The 25,526-nt window shown below is 45.2% G+C and overlaps 1 protein-coding gene and 1 long non-coding RNA gene across 3 annotated transcripts; one reads left to right on the plus strand and one right to left on the minus strand.

Annotated features, from left to right (window-relative positions):
• Positions 1 to 1,616: 1,616 nt before the first annotated feature.
• On the plus strand, positions 1,617 to 6,401 carry LOC127308405 (uncharacterized). Of its 2 annotated transcripts, XR_011746616.1 has the most exons (8): positions 1,617 to 1,750; positions 2,383 to 2,466; positions 3,097 to 3,187; positions 3,291 to 3,427; positions 5,094 to 5,171; positions 5,267 to 5,313; positions 5,905 to 6,007; positions 6,137 to 6,401. It is a non-coding gene; the product is annotated as an uncharacterized lncRNA (long non-coding RNA). The 2 variants fall into 2 exon arrangements; XR_011746615.1 differs by lacking the exon at positions 5,905 to 6,007.
• Positions 6,402 to 8,817: 2,416 nt separating this feature from the next.
• On the minus strand, positions 8,818 to 11,342 carry LOC127308401 (F-box/FBD/LRR-repeat protein At1g13570). The gene is made up of 3 exons (XM_051339208.2): positions 10,132 to 11,342; positions 9,897 to 10,040; positions 8,818 to 9,681 (listed from the first exon to the last, which is right to left on the minus strand). Exons 1-3 carry the CDS (start codon positions 11,218 to 11,220, stop codon positions 9,241 to 9,243), a joined length of 1,674 nt encoding a protein of 557 aa, XP_051195168.1. The 5' UTR covers positions 11,221 to 11,342; the 3' UTR covers positions 8,818 to 9,240.
• Between the last annotated feature and the right edge of the window lie 14,184 nt (positions 11,343 to 25,526).

The raw sequence follows: 25,526 nt of genomic DNA on the forward strand, positions 1-25,526 counted from the left end.
TTGATTTGGCATACGTCAAATACCTCATTTGCTATGGAGGTTTGGTTTTCCTATGCAGGGATAACCATTTGACATTTTGTTTTACTGTTGAAGTGGGTTTGAAATTTCTGCTTGGGGTAAGAGCAAACGCTCAAAAAATCGGCGTGCTAAACCTCTCTTCCACCGCGCTGTAAATGGTTGGCACGCGTTTGGCCGAACTTTGCTCCGCCGGACGCACCAAAATGCAGCGCGTGCACGGGCGGTAAAATTGGCCCTCCGGCGGATGCGGCAAAATACAGCGCGCGCGGCCACGCGACCGGCTAGTTTGATTGTATATCGTTCAAAATGAATCAAATAAAGTACGAAACTTTAACTGAAAATTACGAAATATATTAGAAGTTCGACAAACACCCACATTTTATTTAAATTAAACTAAACTAATCTACTCCGAGTCCTCCCAGTCGTGGTCCGACGATCCGCTAGTTGGAGTCGTGTCGGAGACCGGAGTGGTCGTCCACTCGAAGGAGGAGGAGGAGGTGGGCATGTTCGTGGACGGTCCGGTGCCTCTCTTCTTCTCCTCCGCCCTCCTCGCCATCCGCGCCGCCTTCTCCGCCCTCTCGGCCTTCCTCGCCGCCGACTCAGCGCGGCGCTTCTCGCGGTCGGCCTTCTTCTTTGTCGCCGCTTTCGCCTTCTCCTCTTTCTTCTGAGCGTAGAAAGCTTCCATGGCGGTGACATCCTCCGGGAACGCGCGCGCCTACTCGAGGCGGAGGCGCTCGGCCTGCTCCGCGACGTGCAGGCGCTGCTCGAGCTCGCGAGCGCGCCGCTGCTGCTCGGTCGTGACGGCCGGCGATGGCGGCGCGAGCATCTCCTCCTGCTCGCGCGTCCAAATGTCGTTGAAGTTCATTTGCTGGCGCGGGCGGCCGAGGCGCCAGGCGACGGCGTCGTAGGCCCGCGCCGCCTCGTGCGTGGTGTCGAACGTTCCGAGGCGGATACGCTCCTCGCTGTCATTAAAGTTTAGGGGAGTAAGGATTAATTTAAGTCTTCATTTTGTTTTCTCATGCGAGAAGTAGTTCACGTTCATCTAAAAAAGAGTAGTTCGCGTTCCGAATAAATAAAGGGAATCACGGTAGTGTAGGGGTATAATATAATAGAAAATACTTTGTAAATTCGCAAGTAAGTGGTGCCTCCTCCGCTTTGTAAAATAAAAACAACCCTAAAAAAATCTCTCGCACGGAAGTGGTGCCTCCTCCGCTTTGTAACATGAAATGCTTTGTAACAAAAAAAACCACTCTCTCTCTCTCCCACTCCGGTCTCTCCCTCTCCCACTCAATTCCCCATTCCCCCACCGCGTTTCCTCCAACCACCAGGGACGGCGAGGGCAAGCTCCGGAGTGGGTGACCACGGCCAGGTGCCAGACGAGCTCCGCGACGGGGCATCGCGGGCAAGCTCCTCGAGGGGCTGCGAGGGCGAGCTCGGCCATGGCACGGAGCGGGCGAGCCAGCTAGGGGCGGCGCGGGAGAGATCCTCCAGGGGCGGCACGGGCGAGGTACGCCATAGCCGGCGCGGGCGACCACGGCGAGATGCTGGCGCCGACGAGCTCCGCGATGGGGCGGCGCGGGCGAGCTCCTCGAGGGCGGCGAAGGCGAGCTCGGCCATGGCGCGGCTGGGCAAGCTCTAGCCAGGGGCGGCCGCGGGCGTGAGCAAGTACGAACAGTTCCCTCCGGCGAAATTTCCCATCCAGCCATGGTGTATGCGCGTGCATTGTGTTCAGGTCCGTGGGTCTGAGTATGATTGATTCCATGGCTTCAAAGATCTAGTAGAAGATTGCTTTCCTGTTAATCATGTGATTGCTTGCTTTCCTATTGATCTGTGCAACTTAGTATCAGATTTTGTTCCTGCGTGGTTAATTATAGTATTGTGGTATGTGATGATGAACTTCAATTTCATGTCTTACCTGTCACTGGTCGTGAGCAGTTGCATGCTTGCTTATTCATGTAACCAACTAAGCAGTCTGATATTTCCTTTTACCATCAAGTGTTGTAATACGTCCACTATCCTAAGATATTGTAAAGCTAAATTTCACTTTCAAAGCATCTTATAATAGTGAACAGAGGCATATTTTCGGATGAGAGACGACAAAAAATGGTGGTGCTTATAATAGTGAACAGTAGCTAAATTGCACAGAGTAGCTATATGTCTGCAATTGCACGAGCAATATTATTGCTTTACATAATTTAACTGTCCAGTAATATATGGGATTTTGTTGAAATCTGTTCACTATTATAAGACAGTATTTCCTTTTACCATCAAGTGTTGTAATATGTCCACTATCCTAAGATATTTTGTAAAGCTAAATTTCACTTTCAAGGCACTATAAATTTTGGATGACTTCTTATTTTGCAGGTTTTATGGATTGGGAAGTGTCTGAAGGTTTAGTTATTGAATCCATTAACAGTTTTGCTTCATAGCTCTGCAGCCTCTTCATTGGTAAAGCACAATCGCTTGTTAGTACAGTTTGGAATTTTGGATTGTGTCTTTTCATATTTTGACATGCTTCTAGTGCTCTGATTATTCATTGCTGCCTTCTCAGTACACTTAAGACAATTATATCTTCTGAACATTGTTTGGTTAGTTTTTTCACAAGCGGTCATGCTAAGTGCTCTGAATATCTGTTGATGTGCTCGTTTGGCAATTTTTTTTTAGATATTGTATTATTAGTTCTTATGCGTTTGTTTTACTTGATTGGGTTGGGGTGTTCAGGAAACTTGAGGGTTTCAACTTGTGTTTATTTTAGTTGATGATATCCTGCCGTATATGCATTGTTGGTTTCCACAAATAGGCCAAGAAACTCGAATTTTGTGTTGGATTAGTGGGTATTAACGATCCTCAAAAAATTTGTTGTTCAACTCATAAGCAATTAAGCATTAAAATTTTGTGAATTAATTGGTAATTTAATTTTCTAAGATGTGCCTTTTCTCTATATGTTTGATAGACTCGAATTTAGGATCACTGGACGAGAGTTCAGTATAGTTAATGAAGACTACTCTGTTGCATGGTACTACGCCAAATAGTAATCTTACGTTTAATATCATTGCTTGCATGCTTGCATGCTTGCAGGAATGCATGATACATACTCCATGTTAGCTGGTTGGTCCATATTAGCTGGTTGGTTCATGACAAGGAAGTGCATTGATTTCTTTGTTCTCTGGTAAGAAACCCTGATTTAGTTTGGCTCAGTTTATTGTTTGTCTTCATTTTGTTTCCTAGCTGTGAGCTTTATTGTTTGCATTACGCTAATTGCATTTGGTCAGCGGTGAGAGTTGGTGTGCTGACCACGGCCATCTCGCGCCTACCTATTCCGGTGTGCTTGCCTCCAGCAACTCGCCACTACGGCCTGGCGCAAATCTAGCACCCGCAGAAATCGAGTCTGCCATCAAGGATTGACAAGGTGAGTAATTCTCTATTGTTTTTTATTCGTGCTATTTGGCATGCTTGCAGATTTTATAAAATTCCTGAATATGCACTAATAACCAGCTCAAGGGTTCTCAAAAACAAATAGCATGGTGCTGTGTAGAAATTTCAGTTTAAGTATGTTGAGCAGGTTGCATTTGGCATGCTTGCACTTTCTGATGTTTCTCACATCTGATGTGTGCTTGCCTAGAAAAGTTTTGTCGTGGCAAGGATTAGCTATTTGTAGTCATAACACTTGGAAGTAGTCATAACACAGAAGCTTAACTGAATTATATAACACATGATTTTGTTTTGCACTATAACACTTTAACTGAATTATATATCACATGCTAAGCTAAGCTGCCCCTGAATCAGGGAGAGACTTGAGCTGCTCTAGATTAATTAATTCACTGTGATGCTCAAGTTCACCTAAAGCTACTGGAGACATGAGACATTAAGGTATCCATGGAGTTATAGGTGAACTGAGTGCCCTCTGTTCATACACCAACAAATCATGTTTGAAGTAATTCAATGGAAATAAAGGGCTAGGTATTTGGAGTTGACGGGTAGTTCCCTAAATTTGGTGCCAACTCATTTTTTTTTTTTTTGAACAAGTGCCAACTCATTATTCACCTCTTACACATATCATAATTGTTGGAATACTTACATTTTCGTCGACGAGGATAGCATGGTAGATTAGATCACCTCCTCTATTGTTTTTTATTCGACCAGAAATAAGTTTCGCAGTTGCCTCCCAGGATCTGTTGTAGATATGCAATTGTTCCACATTGCAGAATGTAACATGACTGCATTATAAATGGAGAAACATGAGTAAAACGTGATGCTAAGAACATGAGTAAAACGTGATGCTGGAACTTACCTTGGTGCCATTACCCTCTTGGAGGCGTGGCGTGAAAGGTGTATTGACTGAGCATGGCGACTGAAGATGGATGAACTCGACTGAGATGAAGATGACCTTAGCCTGGAGCTATGGTAAGATGGTTCATTCCTTTAACCTGGCGTGATTTATTTCCTGGCGTGAATCCTAATTTTAACCTGCGTCCTTTAATGGTGATTACAGGCGCACGATTACTGGGAAGGATTCATGCGTGATTACTGGGAAGGATTACATACCATGCGTCATGGGTGTTTCCTGATTCATACCATGCGTCATGGGTGTTTCCTGATTCATGGGTCGTTCTTGGTTTATTTCCATGCGAGATTTCCTAATTCATCGGTCGTTCTTGATTTATTTCCTGTTTAGATTCCATTCATGCGTGATTTATATTTCCTGGCGAGATTTCCTGGCGAGATTTTCCTGCCGAGATTACATACCTGACGAGATTGCATACCTAGCGTGATTTATATTTCCTGGCGAGATTACATTCGGCCCATGTTAACGCTTGGCCCAGGCGGGTGGGCAACGAAGGACGACGACGACCAATTACGACCAAACTTTCTCTAAGTATTTTAGAGTACTCTGAATTTTAAAAACATGCATGTGCCTTTTAAAAACATGAGATATCAGACATGGGAAAAGTTATTGAGCTCTGATGTGAGAGTCTATAAAATTTGCACCACCAAAATATTTGTGCATCTGTGCAAAATTGTTGAAAAGTGATATTCAGTTGTTGCCTTCTAACACTTAACTATTTGTTTGGCAGGTTCAGTCATTTTTTACATCACTGGGAGCATTGTCTCGTAAACAATTTCATGATGGCTCATATGAAACGACTGAGCAGGTAAAATAATGTGCTTTAACCACTAAGAAATTGTTGCTTTCACTTGTTATTGAATGTCAAGATCTAATGATGGCTTATGAAATTTGCACCCCCAGGCAAATGCTAAATGATAACCACTCACTCAATGATAACCAAACACCAGGTATGACAATTGAAACTTTATCTGAAGTAATCACTGGATCAACGCCAGACATTGAACATGCTTTCCTGCCTTCTCAAATACTACATGCCAATGCACAAGTTCAGCGAGCAACAGTCTATTTTCTGCCTCCCTGCATAGAAGAAGAATATGTTTTCTGCCCGTCATACATGTTTGATGTTGCCCCTCTGAAACATGAGTATTATTCCATTCCCATTTTTTCAGTGTGAAAAGCATAGAGGCAGATATTTATTGCAGCTTAGCCTCGACTATCACTGCTCTAAGAAAAACACACCATTAGCTGTGAGTAATTATTATAACATTTTTCACATCCAAGCATTTACTTTTCATTTCGGCATGATACTATAAGGTGATGACACTTAACAGTAGAATCGAAACCTTGATGTATTTATAAATTCTCAGACTGCACACACAAAAGCAGTAATTTTAGTTACAACCATATTTTTTGCAAAGACAAGAAACACTTTTTATTTTCTAAAAAATCAAGGCATTGTTAATTCGTTACTCGTTCAAAGTACACTAAGTTCATGCTAGATAGTTGGCTCAAGTGCTTTTAAAAGTGTTGAGTTGCAGTTTGGAGTTGTTGTGGTTATCACCAATCAAGTAGTGGCACAAGTGGATGTGTTTGCGATGTTTGCTGGGCCACAAGTGGATTCCTTGTATACTGAATTTGAATGTATGTTTATTTTTCAGACTAATAGCATGTAGCAATTGATTTCTAATTTTTTAAATCTACATGTGCAAGTTTGCTCTCATGAATGTAGACAGTGCCACAGCTCTTACAGAACTGATTTTTTGCATGCAGCATGAAGATGAAGGATAAGAAGAGGCGATGTCTTCGACTGGTTGGAGAGCCAACCTGTGCGTCAAAGAAGAGGCGGCAGACCAATGAGGCAGATCACGGGGCGTCGGCGAGCCGGCAGACCTCGGGGCGTCGGTGTTGGAAACCAGTGTTATCACGGGGCATCGGCGAGGCGGCAGACCTCGGGCGTCGGCGAGGCGGCAGACCTCGGGGCGTCGGTGTTGGCAACCAGTGTTTGCCAAGAAGGCAGACGTCGGAGAAGAGACGTCGGAGAAGAGACGGCAGACCACTGGGCGGCGAGGTGGTTGCCGTACGGAAGGCATCGGAGAAGAGATGGCAGCGTAAGAGTGAGAAGAGACGGCAGCGTGAGGGGAGAGATGATTTCCTATTCCGCCCAGCTGATTCATAGGGATACGGCTGGGCTGATTGGTTTCCTTGTACGTCTGCGCTGATTGGTTTCCTTGTATGTCTAGGCTGATTTTTTTCCTTGTATGTCTCGGCTGATAGCTGATTGTCTGCGCTGATGCATGCTGGATTGCGCTGATTTTTTTCCTTGTACGTCTGGGGACGGACGGACGACGAAAACGACCAAACGTATTGGGCTATTGGCAGAATAAGGAACCTTGAGTCTTTTTAAGTAGTAGAGATTCTGGGTGGCGATGGGATCTAGCCGGACGGGGAAGAAACCGCACGAGAATGGAAAGGGGCCCGTCTAGGGTCTAGTACTGCGGGGAGGAATGGAGGAAGAAATCGGAGGGCAGTGATGCGCTGGGGCCGTGGATCTTGACGGGTGGGTTTTGGCCACGCTTGGTTCTCACCAAATTGAACTGTTCAAAATTCAGCAATCTTAAGAAGAGGTTGTTCCCTTTGTACCCAAATCATCACCCATGTTCAAATAAAAATAATAATGCCCAAATGATTACTAGCAGTGACCCTACCTTGAGGGTCCTTACTCTTTCATCGGGCTGCCGACAACCTCTCCTCCGAAATAACTTGCCGGAGTTGGTCTAGGTTAGACGTCGGAGTAGTTTAGGGCTTAGATTTGTAGGGTTTTTTCGGCTTATGCCCTGTAGAGTAGGTGGACCTATGGGTCTCGTCCGCCAGATCCATGGGGTCCTAGGGTTGCTGCTCACCCCGGTTGGAGCATGCATGGCCTAGGAAGTGGCGACGCCGCCTGCATCAATAAAAGGGCGGGTGCCAAGATATGATCTCTCTGGCTACGAAGCGGAAGAGCTCCTGACCGGCCATGGTGGCGAGGGGGAGCACTGCCCCTGGAGTAGCAAGGTATGTTGTATCTTCTCTCTAGGCCGGCCGTGGTGGCGAGGTAGGGCGGTGCGCCGCTTTTCTATCTGGAGTTTGGATCTTGTTTTCTGCGTCGAAGCTGCTTCAAGTGGAGGAGCTCGCGGTTGCTGTACTACCTGCCCTGCCGTGGTGGCGAGAAGGGAGTTGGCGACGCGGTGGTTTCTCTCAGTGAGCTGCATCTACGTCTGCATGTGAGGTGCTATGGAGTTGTGCGTTGCAAGCTCCTTCGCGCGGACAACTCGACGGCGATTTTCGTTGTCGTGATCTTTGGTCGGCAGGGGTGGCCCAATCTCTACATCCACCGTGGAGGCTTTGCTTGGATCTCTGTCTCGGAGCTCGACGGGGTGCTGTCTCCAAGTGGTTTGTCCCCGGAGACAGCTCAACGGCCAGCGACGGGGATTCTTCGTCGAAATAGGGCTATCAGGCGTTCCGCTCTCTAATCTCGGTAACTTCTCCTTGAGATCGCCGGTGATCGGTGGCGGAGGCACCCAAGCACTTGATTGCTTGTTTTCCCTTTGTGCTAGGGTGTTTTTTGCAAAGATGGAGACCCTTTCTTCAAAAAAAATGTTTCTTCATGCGAGTGATGTAAAAGGACATCTGTGTAAACTATACCTGCCCCATGTTCAATGAAATCCTTCGGGGTCTTTCTAGACCCTGCTCTTGTTCAAAAAAAAAAAAAAAAAAACTTCCGCGCCAGCAAGAATGGAGCCAAAATGGTAGGTGCCGAAGTGAACTCCACGCCACAACGGAGAAACCAAACTGAGATCAATTGGTGCCAAACCTTTGGCCCATTTTTTCTAACCCTTTGACTCATTTCCTGCCAAAACTCCTTGGAACCGACCTACGCAACTTCATGTTCATCCTTATTGGTGCCAAACTTAGGGGTCAGATTCCGGAATATTTTCACCGGTTGGATGGTTAGATCATGCATCAATTTTGCCCCGGGGTCAGATTTGTCAAAAAAAAAAGAACCTGAATTTTGCTCCTAGGGAGAATATCAGTGTGGTGCTAGTCCATTGTTCCGCACAATGCAATGCTTGAGAGGACTCCTACCTTTGCGACGGCTCGTACAAGGAAATCCTATCTTACTTGGGCGAATAGGTTTGGATTGCTCGTTTTGTACCATGCGAAGAGGCATACAGGATACAGCAGCTACAGAAAAATTACTCAAATTGTTTTGCTTGGGTGAATAGGTTTGAAATGCTCGGTTTGTACTATCTCGCAAAGAGGCATACAGGATACAGTGACAGAAAAATTGGGCACATCAAATTGCGTCAGTACTTTGCCACACAGCTGAACAATAACTATCATATAGCATTACAAAACTTAGACAAAGAGGCAATGTAGGATACAGTGACAGAAAAATTGCCAGCACCACCAAATTGTGTTTGTGCTTTGTCGTGCAACTGAACAATATTACCCACACAATAATCACTTTCATACAAGATTCTTCATCCAAACTTAGACAACGGATGATCGGTACAAACATGTAACAAACATTGCATTCCAGGAACTAGGTTAAGTTACCAACTAGCAGGAGAAGAACAAAGTGCATCAGGATATCAATGGAGATAGATTGTGCATGTAATAAGGACTTCTACAAGCCAAATAGGCCGGAAACAGCGTGAAGCCGAAGCAAAGGTACATCCAAACCCAGAATCATATAGTCTCACCAAAAAAAATCAAGAGTGCCATGACTGATAAAACTAGCTTCCAGACGTTCATGGGCTCGGTCCACCTTCTTAATTAGTTTACCACAAATTGACGAAGAAGTAACAGGTACCATATCCTCATAAGCACCATCATCAGAAACACAAACTCTCGTCCTCAGTACGACAAGCAATCCAGGTCACGTCATGCCTCGACGCATAGAAGGGATCCTTCACTGAGAAGTCAATGGCGTTCTGAAAGCTCCAGCCGCGGGAGGCGGGGCAAACAGAAATATCACTGCCACTGCTTCCACCTGATGGCGTGCCACGCTCAAGAATGAAACCTGACGTCGGGCCTACCTCCGGTACCACGTGGCATGCCTCCGCTAAAAAGTCATCAATCTCACTGCGAACAATGCACAGGGTCTTAAGCATCTTACCCTTCTCCAAAATGTAATTGAGGAACAGCAGTTCTTGGTTAAGGTTCTGGAATCCATGGAGGACTAAGGTCTTGAGGTGACTTCTGAGGCAGTCACAGGAGCCCAGGGACTCCCAGAACCCAGCACGGTCCACGGTATCAGTTGACCCAGGAATGGACTGAAATTGAGCAAAAAAAACAATTTCAATGTTTAGGGTATCAATCCTAAAATTGCACCCAGCTACAAGTAATAGTGCCTACACTATCAATCTGGAATACGTAGCAGTGAATACAAATGCTTGAATAAGTTGACATCCATGTGATCATCTTGAATTTCAATCGACAAAACAATTATTCAGATGAACAAGTATCTTATGACACAAAAACTGTGTACCATGACGTGAAGTGTCTCGAGAGAAGGAAAGCATCTGAGCAGAGTGGGCAGCATCTTGGCCTCCGTCTGATCTAAAAACCGCACCTTGACGGCAAATATCTTCAAACTTGGTAGCATGGCTCTAGCTCTCACATTCATCCCAGCCTGCCATCGAGACAAGTTATTTGGTTGCACAATCACGTAATGAATGCTAATTAAGTGCAGAGCACAGAAGTAACAAGACGCAGTTAGTTACCTTGATGACAATGCCGCCAATCTGGAGCTCGTGGAGCTGGAGGTCCAAGAACCCGAGGACCTCGAGCCTGGGCGCCTGGACAATCTTGACGAGCCTCCGTTCGCCGATGCTGTCGAAGAGCAGGCGCTCCAGGCAGGGGGCATCATCGACGAGGATTTCTTCCAAGCTGCATCTCCATTCAACCACGGCGCAGAGGCTGCGGGACCTGACGCGGAGGCGCGAGTCGGAGTTGTAGGACATGGCGAAGGAGAGGATCTTGAGCTTGCGGCAGCGCGCGAGCAAGGCGTCAATGTCCCTGTCGGCGATGATGGTGTGGAAGATGCCGAGCTCCTGGAGGTTGGGGAGGTTGGGGCGGTGCGCGGCGGTGTCGGGGAAGTGCCAGACGCCGAGGTAGAGGCGGGTGAGGGAGGCGCAGCGGAGGATGTCGTCGGGGAGAGGCATGTTGAGCGGCCAGGGGCGGTTGAAGAGGACGAGGTCCTGGACGTTCTTGGCGGCGAGACCGGCGACCATGCGCTGGAGCGCGTACTCCTGCTGGTGGAAGGAGGTGCGGGTGATGCGCACGCCGCGGACGGGGCCCGGGTGAGCGGCCACGCAGCGCGAGATGGCGCGCACGGCGTGGAAGCCGGGGATCTCGCGGGACTCGCCGGGGTACCTGAGGTGGGCGTCGTCGACGAGGAGTGGGGTCGCCGGCCACAGGCAGCGCCAGCGCGATGAGAGGACCATGGTGCGCGCGGCTTCCTTGGTGGGGAGGCGGGAGATGACGTTGGAGAGCAGATCGTTGGAGAGGCGGCTGATGTGGTCCTGGCCGTCACCCTGCGCCGGCAGAAAGACAGCGGACCAGTCGGCGCCCGCGGCATCCCCTTCGTCGTCGGAGGAGGAGGTGAGAGAGAAGTGCTCGTCTTCGGAGTCGGAGGCGTCGGCGGCGTCGGGGGCGGGGATGAAGGGTGGAGGGAGGAGGGAGATGATGTAGGGGACGATGTAATCGATGCGGTCCTGCGCTGACGGGCCCTCCGACGACATGTTGTTGAAGAACTCCTCGACATCGGCGTAGGTTCGGAGTTCTCCTTGGCCGGCGGCGGCGGCATCCATGGCGGATGAGGCGGCGGAGGCCGGCCGAGTAGGGTTTTTTGGCAAGGGGATTGCGACAGGACGAACCTTGAGGTCTTTTTTTTTTGGAGCTGGAAACGAAATGGGGTTCTGTTCCAGGGGATTGGAACTGGTGGATTGGGGCGCCGTGTGGACAGCGGCGGTCGTGCCTACTGCTAGTGCCCTAGTGCTAGTGCGCCGTGGACTTCACCGTTTTTTCGGGGTTTTTTTTCCTTTTTTTTTTCTTCAAGCTAGGTCATCTCCAGCAAAGTATCTTTTGTTTAGTTTTTTTTTATAATGAACGTTTTTATTAACTGAACAAGCAATTACACCGGGCTTGATGCCTACAGCGGTTTAAAAGTTCTCTAAGTATTAAGAAATAAAGGAAAAGGCGAAATAATACATATCGTGACGATAAAATGTAAAACGCCTAAGACGCAGGAGGAGCACCAATCCGCAGATTATGCGGTCATCCATTTGGAAAAAATTATCCCTCGCCGTAGCCTCCAATCGTGTACAGGTCTCCGTAAAGAGATCGTGATCCTCCACCCGCTGAAGAAGCCACCACAAGCAGAGAATATTGGTACATTTGTAGATAACCTGCAAAACGGAATAATTTTTGTCATTAATTTTTTTATCATTTTTACATAGCCATAACGCTCAGATAACTGCAAGCGCACACATCCTAATAAGTCTTCGAAACCTTAAATCGATACCATGAAGCCAATTGATAAAGACGTTGGCGACACTAGTCGGTGGATGAAGGCCTGAAGCTACTTGGATGATCGATCATATAGATCTAGCAAACCGACATTGGAAGAACAAGTGCTTAATAGTCTCATCTTGATGACAGAATACACATCGAGTACTTTCATGTCAGTTCCGCTTAATAAGATAATCTTTTGTGAGAATAACCCCCTGACGAAGATACCATGCAAAAATCTTGTTTTTCAACAGTATTCTCATCTTCCAGATTTTCTTGTTATTAACAGCTGGTGTATCTGATAGAAGGATTGCTTTGTAAAGGGAATCTACCGAGAATTTGCCATTGGCACGTAGATTCCATCGAAATTCGTCAGGTGCATCCGATAGTTGAATATCCTCCAAACAAACAAGTAAGGAGTTCCATGCAATTAGTCGTGGACCCAACAAATCCCTTATGAAAGTCACATCCGGATGTGAGGTATCCATTATTGTAGCAATGTTATCACTTTTGCGACGAACAATGCTATACAAAGCAGGATACTGTTCACATAGGGGGACGGTGCCTAACCAAATATCCCCCAAAACTGTATATGTGTTCCATCATTGATAGAGAAAGTACCATGGCGAAAGAAGAATTTCTTCAATGCCATTAACCTAGCCCAGAAATGTGAATCCCCAGATTCCCAGACCACTTCGGATAGCGCTTTCAAACCGATGTACTTTCTTCTCAGCATAGTTTTCCAGACCTCATTCTGGGTAAGAAACTTAAACAGTTATTGACATAGTAAAGCTGAGTTCTTGACCCGAAGATCATGAACTCCAAGATCACCTTGGTCTTTGGGTCTACAAACTACACCCTATTTAACCAGTCGATATTTATTTTTATCACTATCCCCTTGCCAAAAGAATCTTGATGGATAATAATCGAGTTTTGTAGGACTCCTTTTGGCAAAAGAAAGAATGATATCATATACAATACCATCTTTGTCAATACGAATTAATGAGTACCAATCTTTCCCTAAGGATAACAATTTACCTTTACAACTACTCTAACGTTTCTTAAGTCTTTTCTCAGCTATTTTCCATTTAGCATTTGTAAGTCTCTGATAATGAATCGAAATCCCTAAATAACGAATAGGAAACTGGCATTGCCCATAACCAAACAACTCTGCGTAAAGAGTTGCATCATCCTGGGCATCACCGAAATAAAACAATTCACTCTTATGAAAATTAATTTTTAGACACAAAAGTTGCTCGAAGGCCGCTAAATTACGTAGTGAGTTTTTTCAAGATCATGGTCCATAAAAATAATTATGTCGTCGACATACTAAAGGACTGATAAATCACCATCAACAAGATGTGGAATCACTCCCTCAATCAAGCCATAAGACTTAGCACGTTCGATCAAGATAGCTAACATATCTGTCACAATGTTAAATAACATTGGCGGTAAAGGATCGCCTTGTGCAAGCCTTTCCATGTCTGGAAGAAATGTCCAGTGTCATCATTTACCCTGATGGCCACACTTCTTCCAGATACGAAATCATTAATCAACGCTCGTCACTCAGGAGAAAAACCTTTCATCCTAAGAGCCTGCTGGAGAAAAGACCATTTGACCTTATCATAGGCCTTTTCAAAATCTAAATTTAAAATAACCCCATCTAACTTCTTAGTATGCATTTATGTACCACCTCATGCAAGACCGCCACACCATCAATGACATTCCTTCCTTGCATGAAAGCGGTTTGTGAGGGCTGAACTACATAATCTGCCACCGTATTTAGTCTAATAGTGATCACTTTTGTGAAAATCTCGAAATTACATTTAACAGGCAGATATGTCAAAATTGTTGGATCTTCTCTGCCTTGTTAACTTTTGGTAACAAGATTACTTCACCAAAATTTAGACGAAATAATTCTAACTGTCCAGCATGAAAGATGGAGTATATAAATACCAAACCACCAACCACGTATGTTGTTACATTGAGCTGATCCTCCCATCCTCTCCTTACTAGGGTTAGGGTTTTACGGAGATGACATCAGCTTCATCCTCATCTAGTATGGGTGTCTTAAGACCAGTGGAAACCTTAGGCATGACCGTTAAATGACCGCGCTCCATATGTCTCAACATATTGGCCGAAACTGATATCTCATCCACATGCCGACCCATAGAAACACCTAGCCCACCCAAACGTGAATGAATGCGAAAATCTGAAAAGGAAATGAAAGAAGCTGAAGATTGTTTCGTACCAGCACCATCGAGGTTCTTCTTCGCCTTGCGACGCATGGCCTTCTACATCATGTCCTCGTCCGTGGCCCCGGCTCTATCCTCCGCCAGCGCATGTCTCCCGCTATGCCTAACCTCCGGCTGGAGCATTAGCGGGGGACACGCTGGCTGAAGCTGGAAAGTAGGCACCGGTGAAGAAGACCCTGAACGCCGCGAAGAACTAGCCGATGAAGGGGAAGAGGGTGGAGTAGAACCCTCCACCGAGACTGTAGGAGACGCCGGCCTGGGCAATACCGATGGAGAGGGAAATGTCGGTGAAGACCCCTCCACTACCTCAATGCCCTGCACATGACGTACCCGCACGGGCGACCCAGGTGGATCCACCGCAAGTGGGTCTTGCCCCGCCGATGCCCCAACCGGCGGAGAAGCCGACCTCTCGTGCCAGGGAGCATGCCCACCTCATGGATAGCTGGGGAGGCACGACTATCCTCCTCCTAATTAGGCCGCGTCGCCCCCGATGATGTTGACCCAGCCTCCGCCTGAGGTCGTGCCGCCGTCGGAGAGGTGGACTGCGGACACGCAACTGCAGGTGCGGGGCTGCCCACCCCTAAGCAACATCCTCCCCATGCGCCTCGGGAGGCGAAGTGGACGACCGTGCCGCGTACAACGGTCCCCGACCGCCTTGCGGCTGCGGTGCCACCACCAGTGACGGTGAAGATGGAGGCGACCACAGCCTCGACGTCTGTGGGGACTCGTCAACGAGGACAGGGCCCGGCCTGGTGCGACCCTACATGAACGAGCGCACGCGAGAAGGGGAATCCAGCCTGGACGGAGTCGGTGGAGACGCAACAAGGTGCAGCGGGGACACCCTAGCACGAGCAACAATATCTTTCCCCCTCGTAGTAACTAGAGAATGGTTAAGCGGAGTCAAAGCTATCTGTACACCAAAAAAGGTGTCGCCGTCTTCTCCGAGCCATCCGAAGGATGACCATCGACCTGCATATTGGCCACATCCGGTGTAGCACTCTTAGATGGATCATTGGACTTCTCCCCCTCCATCCCATGAGCATCCTCGTCATCGCCATCCCCTCTCCAAAAGAAAGGCTGAAACCGAGGATCCGGGGCAAAACCCACCGACTCTCTGCAATACCGTAGCATGTACCCATATGTACATACACTTACTTCCATAAATGCACACATACCCTACTTCTATGAGCACCTCCGAGAAACTGAGTCCAAGAAACTAATCCGGTAGGTTTTGAGATTGACAAAGTCAGCACGGACGTCTAGCTATCGACGAGAACGTCACCTCCCACTAAAGAATATTCCGCGTTTAATGAGACACCAAAGTGTTAAATCTGGGATTCAAACTCTGTTGGGTTGCCCGGTTCTCCTGCTTTGGTTAGTTTGAGTTGGGTCACGCACATCAAAATGGTTGTCTTGTTTGACCGTTTGGATCGGGAATAACCTAGCAGGCCGACATATTTTGTTTTTGCAATAACATCTATATTGATAGAAAATAAATTACATAGTGTGCAAAAAGGAAAATACTAAAAATTAAAGGGATTTCTATTTTCGTGCCCTCGGTTCCTTAGTTGTGCTCAGTTTTCCCCAGCTCCTTAGTTTTTCCTCAGTTTTCCCCAAGACCTTGTCTGAAACCATCGCAGGTGTTGTAACGGCCGGTTGCCCGACGGTTGATCGTTATCTTCTGACTAGTGGGGCCACGTAGAGCCCGCAAAGACACGTCAGACCATCCATCTTTGTTTGACCGTAAGCATCGATGTACCCCTGACCAAAACGTGCACGAGTGGGGCTTCGATATATCAAATGATAAGTGGGTCCATGACGCTGATACAAGGGGCAATACACGGGTAGGAATAGATTTTTAAACGGAGCTCTACAGCGATGGCACGGAGGAGGTGGCCTGCGGGGTGCCGAGATGAGATCGATGTCCACAAATAACTGCATGAGGCGAGACCAGACGCATTAGATAGATATGAACTAGACGCGTCTAACCATGCAAAGAAGAGAAGAAATGGTCGACGACATCGACGATTACCTCAAAACTTTGACTGACCGTGTCCGACACGAACGCGAGCAATGTAGAGAAAACTAGTGTCTCTCCTTTCTGGCGTGTATAGATGGGTGCTAGAAGAGTGTGGTGGCGAAGGGAAAGACCTCCCGGGTGTCTGTGGCGTCCAGCATAGCGGGGCAGCGTGGCCGTGCCCACAACGGCGTGCATGCATGTTCGGCATTGGCATCAGTATGTACGTTCGGCATTGGCCTCGGCGGTATCTCTAGTGTGTCAGCGATCGAATGAGGGGACGGGATTGAGGGTGCATCCCGACGGTGACCTAGCAGTGGCGGCGAGCATAGCCGTTCTGACCATGCCGATATCGGCATTGGCATCGTTTGGAGGTTGTGGTGCTCGAATCAAGGTGGGATCTGTTTCTTGTACGCCAAAATGAATTTGAAACAAGTTTCGTGTTGAAGGTTAGGTAACAAAACTTTGTAACTAAGCCCAAAATTATACTAGCGCCATGGTGAGGTTCTTTTTGATAGAGCTATACGGTTGGGCAAACTTTTGACACTTTTTAGATAGGGTTCCTTGTTATTACACGTATGGCATCATGTATGGCAAATTTGGGGTCATTTGGAGATGTTCGAAAAAATCACTTTGCTTAAACGCATGCCGGTTCGTCTCATTGAAACCAGCTTTTCTAACAAGGTGATTTTTTCTACCTTCTCTAAATGACCTCAAATTTTATACAGCTGATCTTCTATACATAAATAGATAGATTGTTTCGTTTTTACATTTTTCGAATTTTTTATTTCCCTTTATAATACCCAATTGATTTTCAGGTCAAAACCTCGAAAAAGAGCATCATGTATGGCATCATTTTCGCCGTGAATAGTAATGGCTACAAGAAATCGGTGATGGTTTATCATTTTTTGCGTGAGAAGTAATGGATACAACAAATCGGTGATGGTTTATCATTTTTTGCGTGAAAATTAATGGCTACAAGAAATCGGTGATGGTTTATCATTTTTTGCGTGAAAAGTAATGCCTAAAAAAGTTTATAATTTTTAGCGCGTGAAAAATAATACAGAAAACCGCCCTTTAGCATACTTAGAGAGTGGAAGGTAACCGCCGACAGAGAGAGAGAGGGGTTATCCTGCCCGTTAGATCATACGATCAACGGTCGGCGGGCACGATCCGCGTGACATGGGCTAGACCAATCAGGGAAATGTTGCACGTCGAATTTGTAGAGGGAGAGGGCAAAACTGAGTAGTTTCACGAAACCAAGGGCACCTGTGTAAAATGGAAAATGCGTGTTTTGTACCATGAAACCCATCTTGGCCTACCTCAAACTATTTGCAATACAAATATACATGAGTGTGAGAATTGTGGCCTTATTTAGACAAAGTATGTTTTGGGGAAAGCTGTTTTGGGAAGGGCTTATTGTGGAAAACCATGCACCTTCATAGCTACTAGGTGATTTGAGAAGTGACAATTTGTGGTAAAACTTGATTTATCTATAACTTATCTATGTTTTGAGAAGTGGCAATTTGTGGTAAAGACTCCATGAGTAAGTGCCACTATTTTTCGGAATTTTTTGCATATTAAATGACTCATTTAACTAGTTAATTCCATTTGTTGACTCTCTGTTGACCAACCACTTGAGGGTAAAACTGAGCATATTGCACTAGCCAGTATTAGCACTCAAGGGGAAAACTGAGCACACAAAAATGCTAGTATAATACTCTAGGTTATAACTGAGTATATCTAAATTTAAAGGGTTAGACTCGAGGACGCGTGTTTGATACGTCTCAAACGTATCTATAATTTCTTATATTCCATGCTACTTTATTGATGATACTCACATGGTTTATACATACTTTATGTCATATTTATGTATTTTCCGGCACTAACCTATTAACAAGATGCCGAAGAGCCAGTTGTTGTTTTCTGCTATTTTTGGTTTCAGAAATCCTAGTAAGGAAATATTCTCGGAATTGGACGAAATCAACGCCCAGGGGCCTATTTTTCCACGAAGCTTCCAGAAGTCCGGAGGAGATACGAAGTAGGGCGACGAGGCGCCCACACAACAGGGCGGCGCGGCCCAGGTGCTGGCCGCGCGGCCCTGGCGTGTGGGGCCCTCGTGGCGCCCCCTGACCTACCCTTCCGCCTACTTAAGCCTTCGTCGATAATAGTTCCAGTACCGAGAGCCACGATACGGAAAACCTTCCAGAGACGCCGCCGCCGCCAATCCCATCTCGGGGGATTCAGTTTATCGCCTCCGGCACCCTGCCGGAGAGGGGAATCATCTCCCGGAGGACTCTTCACCGCCATGGTCGCCTCCGGAGTGATGTGTGAGTAGTTCACCCCTGGACTATGGGTCCATAGCAGTAGCTAGATGGTCGTCTTCTCCTAATTGTGCTATCATTGTTGGATCTTGTGAGCTGCCTAACATGATCAAGATCATCTATCTATAATGCTACATGTTGCGTTTGTTGGGATCCGATGAATATGGAATACTATGTTATGTTGATTATCAATCTATCATCTATGTGTTGTTTATGATCTTGCATGCTCTCCGTTATTAGTAGAGGCTCTGGCCAAGTCATTGCTTGTAACTCCAAGAGGGAGTATTTATGCTCGATAGTGGGTTCATGTCTCCATTAAATCTGGGGGAGTGACAGCAACCCCTAAGGTTGTGGATGTGCTGTTGCCACTAGGGATAAAACATCAATGCTATGCCTAAGGATGTATTTGTTGATTACATTACACACCATACTTAATGCAATTGTATGTTGTTTGCAACTTAATACTGGAGGGGGTTCGGATGATAACCTGAAGGTGGACTTTTTAGGCATAGATGCATGCTGGATAGCGGTCTATGTACTTTGTCGTAATGCCCAATTAAATCTCACACTACTCATCATAACATGTATGTGCATTGGCATGCCCTCTTTATTTTTCAATTGCCCAACTGTAATTTGTTCACCCAACATGCTTATTCTTATGGGAGAGACACCACTAGTGAACTGTGGACCCCGGTCCATTCTTTTACATCGAATACAATCTACTGCAATACTCGTTCTACTGTTCTCTACAAACATCATCATCCACACTATACATCTAATCCTTTGTTACAGCAAGCCGGTGAGATTGACAACCTCACTGTCACGTTGGGCAAAGTAATTTGGTTGTGTTGTGCAGGTTCCACATTGGCGCCGGAATCCCTGGTGTTGCGCCGCACTACACTCCGTCGCCATCAATCTTCAACGTGCTTCTTGGCTCCTACTGGTTCGATAAACCTTGGTTTCTTACTGAGGGAAAACTTGCCGTTGTACGCATCACACCTTCCTCTTGGGGTTCCCAACGGACGCGTGCTATTGCAGACAATCAAGATTTTCTGGCGCCGTTGCCGGGGAGATCAAGACACGCTGCAAGGGGAGTCTCCACTTCCAATATCTTTATTTTGTTTTTGTCTTGCTTTACTTTATTTACTACTTTGTTTGCTTCATTAAATCAAAATACAAAAAAAATAGTTGCTAGCTTTACTTTATTTACTGTCTTGTTTGCAATCTCCATATTAAAAACACAAAAAAATTAGTTACTTGCATTTACTTTATCTAGCTTGCTTTATTTACTGTTGCTAAAATGGGTACTCCTGAGAATACTAAGTTGTGTGACTTCATAACCACAAATAATAATGATTTCTTATGCACACCTATTGCTCCACCTGCTAGTACAGCTGAATTCTTTGAAATTAAACCTGTTTTACTAAATCTTGTTATGAGAGAGCAATTTTCTGGTGTTAGTTCTGATGATGCTGCTGCCCATCTTAATAATTTTGTTGAACTATGTGAAATGCAAAAGTATAAGGATGTAGATGGTGACATTATAAAATTAAAATTGTTTCCTTTCTCATTAAGAGGAAGAGCTAAAGATTGGTTGCTATCTTTGCCTAAGAATAGTATTGATTCATGGACTAAATGCAAGGATGTTTTCATTGGTAGATATTATACTCCTACTAAAATTATATCTTTGAGAAGTAGCATAATGAATTTTAAACAATTGGATAATGAGCATGTTGCCCAAGCATGGGAAAGAATGAAATCTTTGGTTAAAAATTGCCCAACCCATGGGCTGACTACTTGGATGATCATCCAAACCTTTTATGCAGGACTGATTTTTTCTTTGCGGAACCTATTGGATTCAGCTGTTGGAGGTACATTTATGTCCATCACTCTAGGTGACGCAACAAAGCTTCTTGATAATATGATGATTAATTACTCTAAATGGCACACGGAAAGAGCTCCACAAGGTAAGAAGGTAAATTCTGTCGAAGAAACCTCCTCCTTGAGTGATAAGATTGATGCTATTATGTCTATGCTTGTGAATGGTAGGACAAATGTTGATCCTAACAATGTTCCTTTAGCTTCATTGGTTGCCCAAGAAGAACATGTTGATGTGAACTTCATTAAAAGTAATAATTTCAACAACAATGCTTATCGGAACAATTATAGTAACAACTATAGGCCATATCCTTATAATAATGGTAATGGTTATGGTAATTCTTATGGGAATTCTTACAACAATAATAGGAATGCACCCTTTGGTCTTGAAGCTATGCTTAAAGAATTTATTAGTACATAAACTGCTTTTAACAAATCTGTTGAAGAAAAGCTTGAGAAAATTGATATACTTGCTTCTAAAGTCGATAGTCTTGCTGCTGATGTTGATCTTTTGAAATCGAAAGTTATGCCTAATGAAAATAAAGATATTAAGTCATTTGCTACAGCAAACGCCATCCAAGTTAGAATTAATGAGAATATAAGATTGATGGCCGAATTGCGTGCTATGTGGGAAAAAGAAGAAAATGCTAAAGATAACAATGTAGCTAAAGTTTGGACTATTACCACCACTAGTAATGCTAATGCTTCACATGTTGCTGCACCTCCTACTATTAATGGTAAAAGAATTGGTGTTGGAAATGTTTCCACTTCTAATGCAAAGCGTGAAAAACTGCTTGAAACTGCTGAAACTGCCTGTGATAAAACTGCTAAAAAAAATTCTAATGTTGGGGACAATGATCCCATTGCTTTAGATCATAATGGTTTAGATTTTGATTATTGTCACATCTCTGAAGTTATAAAGTTCTTACAAAAACATGCTAAGAGTCCTAATGCTACTGCTATGAATTTGGCCTTTACAAAACATATTACAAATGCTCTCATAAAAGCTAGAGAAGAGAAACTAAAACTTGAAACTTCTATTCCTAGGAAGTTAGAGGATGGTTGGGAGCCCATCATTAAGATGAAGTTTAATGACTTTGATTGTAATGCTTTATGTGATCTTGGTGCAAGTATTTCCGTTATGCCTAGGAAAATCTATAATATGCTTGACTTGCCACCATTGAAAAATTGTTATTTGGATGTTAATCTTGCTGATAACTCTACAAATAAACCTCTGGGAAGGGTTGATAATGTTCGCATTACGGTTAACAATAACCTTGTCCCCGTTGATTTTGTTGTCTTGGATATTGAATGCAATGCATCTTGTCCCATTATATTGGGAAGACCTTTTCTTCGAACTGTTGGTGCTATTATTGATATGATGGAAGGTAATATTAAATATCAATTTACTCTCAAGAAAGGTATGGAACACTTCCCTAGAAAGAGAATGAAGTTACCTTTTGATTCTATCATTATAACAAATTATGATGTTGATGCTTCGTCTCTTGATAATACTTGATATACGCTTTCTGCGCCTAGCTGAAAGGCGTTAAAGAAAAGCGCTTATGGGAGACAACCCATGATTTTACTACAGCACTTTTGTTTTATATTTGAGTCTTGGAAGTTTTTACTACTGTAGCAACCTCTCCTTATCTTAATTTTGTTGCATTGTTGTGCCAAGTAAAGTCTTTGATAGTAAGGTTCATACTAGATTTGGATTACTGCGCAGAAACAGATTTCTTGCTGTCACAAATCTGGGTTGAATTCTCTGTAGGTAACTCAGAAAATTATGCCAATTTACGTGAGTGATCCTCAGATATGTACGCAACTTTCATTCAATATGAGCATTTTCATTTGAGCAAGTCTGGTGCCTCGTAAAAATTCGTCTTTACGAACTGTTCTGTTTTGACAGATTCTGCCTTTTATTTCGCATTGCCTGTTTTGCTATGCTTGATGGATTTCTTTGTTCCATTAACTTTCAGTACCTTTGTGCAATGTTCAGAAGTGTTAAGAATGATTATGTCACCTCTGAACATGTGAATTTTGATTATGCACTAACCCTCTAATGAGTTGTTTTGAGTTTGGTGTGGAGGAAGTTTTCAAAGATCAAGAGAGGAGGATGATACAATATGATAAAGGAGAGTGAAAGCTCTAAGCTTGGGGATGTCCCGGTGGTTCATCCCTGCATATTTCAAAGAATACTCAAGCATCTAAGATTGGGGATGCCCAAGGCATCCCCTTCTTCATCGACAACATTATCAGGTTCCTCTAGTGAAACTATATTTTTATTCTGTCACATCTTATGTGCTTTACTTGGAGCGTCTGTATGTTTTTGTTTTGTTTTGTTTGAATAAAAATGGATCCTAGCATTCATTGTGTGGGAGAGAGACACGCTCCGCTGTTGCATATGGACAAATATGTCCTTGGCTTTACTCATAATGTTCATGGCGAAGGTTGAACTGCTTCGTTAATTGTTATATGGTTGGAAACGGAAAATGCTACATGTGGTAATTGGTAAAATGTCTTGAATAATTTGAAACTTGGCAATTGTTATAGCTCATGTTTAAGCTCTTGCATCATATACTTTGCACCTATTAGTGAAGAAATATATAGAGCATGTTGAAATTTGGTTTGCATGATTGGTCTCTCTAAAGTCTAGATATTTTCTAGTAAGGGTTTGAGCAACAAGGATGACAGTGTAGAGTCTTATAATGCTTGCAATATGTTTTTATGTGAGTTTTGCTGTACCGGTTCATACTTGTGTTTGCTTCAAATAACCTTGCTAGCCTAAGCCTTGTATTGAGAGGGATTACTTCTCGTGCATCCAAATTCTTGAGCCAATAACTATGCCATTTGTGTCCACCATACCTACCTACTACATGGTATTTCTCCGCCATTCCAAAGTAAATTGCTTGAGTGCTACCTTTAAATTTATATCCTTTGTCTTTGCAATATTGTTGCGGTCAGAAACCCACCGGCGAGCAGCGACGGGCAACACAGTAGAGCCGGGAGGCTCCCAGGACTGCGGCTGGCCCTGGTCCCTCTAAGCGACGGCCCGCAAAGACTCGGCACGCACGTCCGATGCTGGTGCAAGGGCATGCCACCTGACCTATACCTGGTCAGGAAGGTGATGGAGATGCCTCGCTTAGTTTCCTGCATGGCATACACGTAAACATTAAATACGAGCCTCGATCGGCTCTCAGGTTGTCCTGTGAATCGGCTCAAAGAGCCGATCCACCCATGATTCGCACGAGGTGTACGAATATATGGTGGTCCTGCTTGATCAATATAAAGCTAAAACGATCTACTACGATTTAGGGTTTTCACCACATAATCGGAACGTCCTACTCGTGATTGAGCCTCGCGGCCACGGACGGTGATCGTAAACCGTCCCTAGACAAGGCCTAAAAACCAACACGAGGTTGATCCCCGGAACATCCTGTCTAGGGCTAGCAAACTACACCCTACGCGCCACTGGATCCTTCAATCCGTTTGTAAGGCCTAACTATGCAGATATTAAACTAACCCTTGAAGAACAAGGAGCAATCATAACGGATCAGATCTACTAAATAATGATCAAGCGGGGTGCCGCCCCTACACCTAAGATAGGTGTAAGGGCGGCTAGATGTCTCAGGGTTGCACAACAACAGCATATGATACGATGAACAATGCTAACCCTAACACATCTAAGATAACTACGTTGCTCGCCATCAAAAAGGCTTCAGTACGAGCAACGCATGAACAGCGAATAAACTTGTACTGCCTAGATCGCAAGATGCGATCTAGGCAGCATGATGCTTACCCGGAAGAAACCCTCGAGACAAGGGAGTTGGCGATGCGCCTAGATTGGTTTGTGGTGAACGTGATTGTTGTTTATTTCATAAACCCTAGATACATATTTATAGTCCGTAGACTTTCTAACGTGGGAATAATCCCAACCGTGCACGAGCCAAACTCTAACTAACCGACACGTATCCTACTATATTACAGATACACGGGCAGACTAGCCCAAACTTTGCATATAAGGCCGATTCACGTATATTCTTCCATGTATATTCTTCAAGCCCATCTTGATCGCAGCCCACCTCTGATTCGGTCAAATTCTGGTGATAACACATGCCCCCCTGGTTTTGGAATTGATAATTCCAAAATCACTCTGCTTTTTCTTCATCGGGTCATGTCGTGGCAGAGCAAAAACCGTCGAAGTATTCTTCATCATGATGCCTTGCCTTCTCAACTTCTCTGCAGGATCTGATAGCTTTAACATTACTTCCTCGGAAACTGCAATGGCATTAAATCTCCACTAGGCTCCCCCTTATTTAACTGTGCCGACCGATTCGCCTCTTCATCCCCCTCCTCTGTTCTAGCTATCGGCACCGAAAAACCCTCTTTCCCTGTAGCAATGTCTTCTTCTTCCTCCGTCTCCTCCGGCCTCTCTTTCCAATCTTCTTCCTCGAGCGAGCCGATGTCAGAGCCAGAGTGGGACTTCGACTTCGTGTCAGATAGCCCACCAGAAGCCCTCGTCGGATCAGATGGCGACCTGCCCCTGACTGATGGGGAGGGCGACCTCCAGTTCCTCATTGAAGGGGAACTGGAGAGCGAGAGCGAGGATGACCTCCACTCCTGGAGGAACCCCACTTCCTCCGATAAGGAGGAGGAAGAGGAAGACGAGGAAGAAGAGGAGGAACAGGAAGAAGAGGAGGAAGACGACTCCTCCTCCTCCGCTGGGTACCCGCCGGCGAAGCGCTTCCGCGCTTGGGCGGACAGTGAAGATGATGATGATGACGAAGAGGAAGAAGCTCCAGCCGAGGGCTGGGGTAGCAGCGACGAGGAGTTCTCCGGAAGCAGCGCCGGCGGCAGCTACGATGCCGACGACGAGGGCAGCGAGGATTGGTAGAGTAGGCTCAGTAGTACTCGAGCAATCGGCTCTTCTTTTGTTCCCCCTTTCTTGAGCAATCGGCTCTTCATTGTAAAAAACCCTCCTTTTATTAATGAAGAAGTATTTCCAATCAACTTTTTGCCGATAGTCAAAGTCAAACGATCTCCCAAAAGAGCCGATGGCATCGCATCGGTCTCTACCATAAAAACACGAGTAAGGCCGACCCAGCTGCCCCTCCAAACGGTAACCTGCG

This window comes from Lolium perenne, chromosome 6 (genome assembly GCF_019359855.2).
Source record: "Lolium perenne isolate Kyuss_39 chromosome 6, Kyuss_2.0, whole genome shotgun sequence".
In the NCBI taxonomy this organism is placed as follows: domain Eukaryota; kingdom Viridiplantae; phylum Streptophyta; class Magnoliopsida; order Poales; family Poaceae; genus Lolium; species Lolium perenne.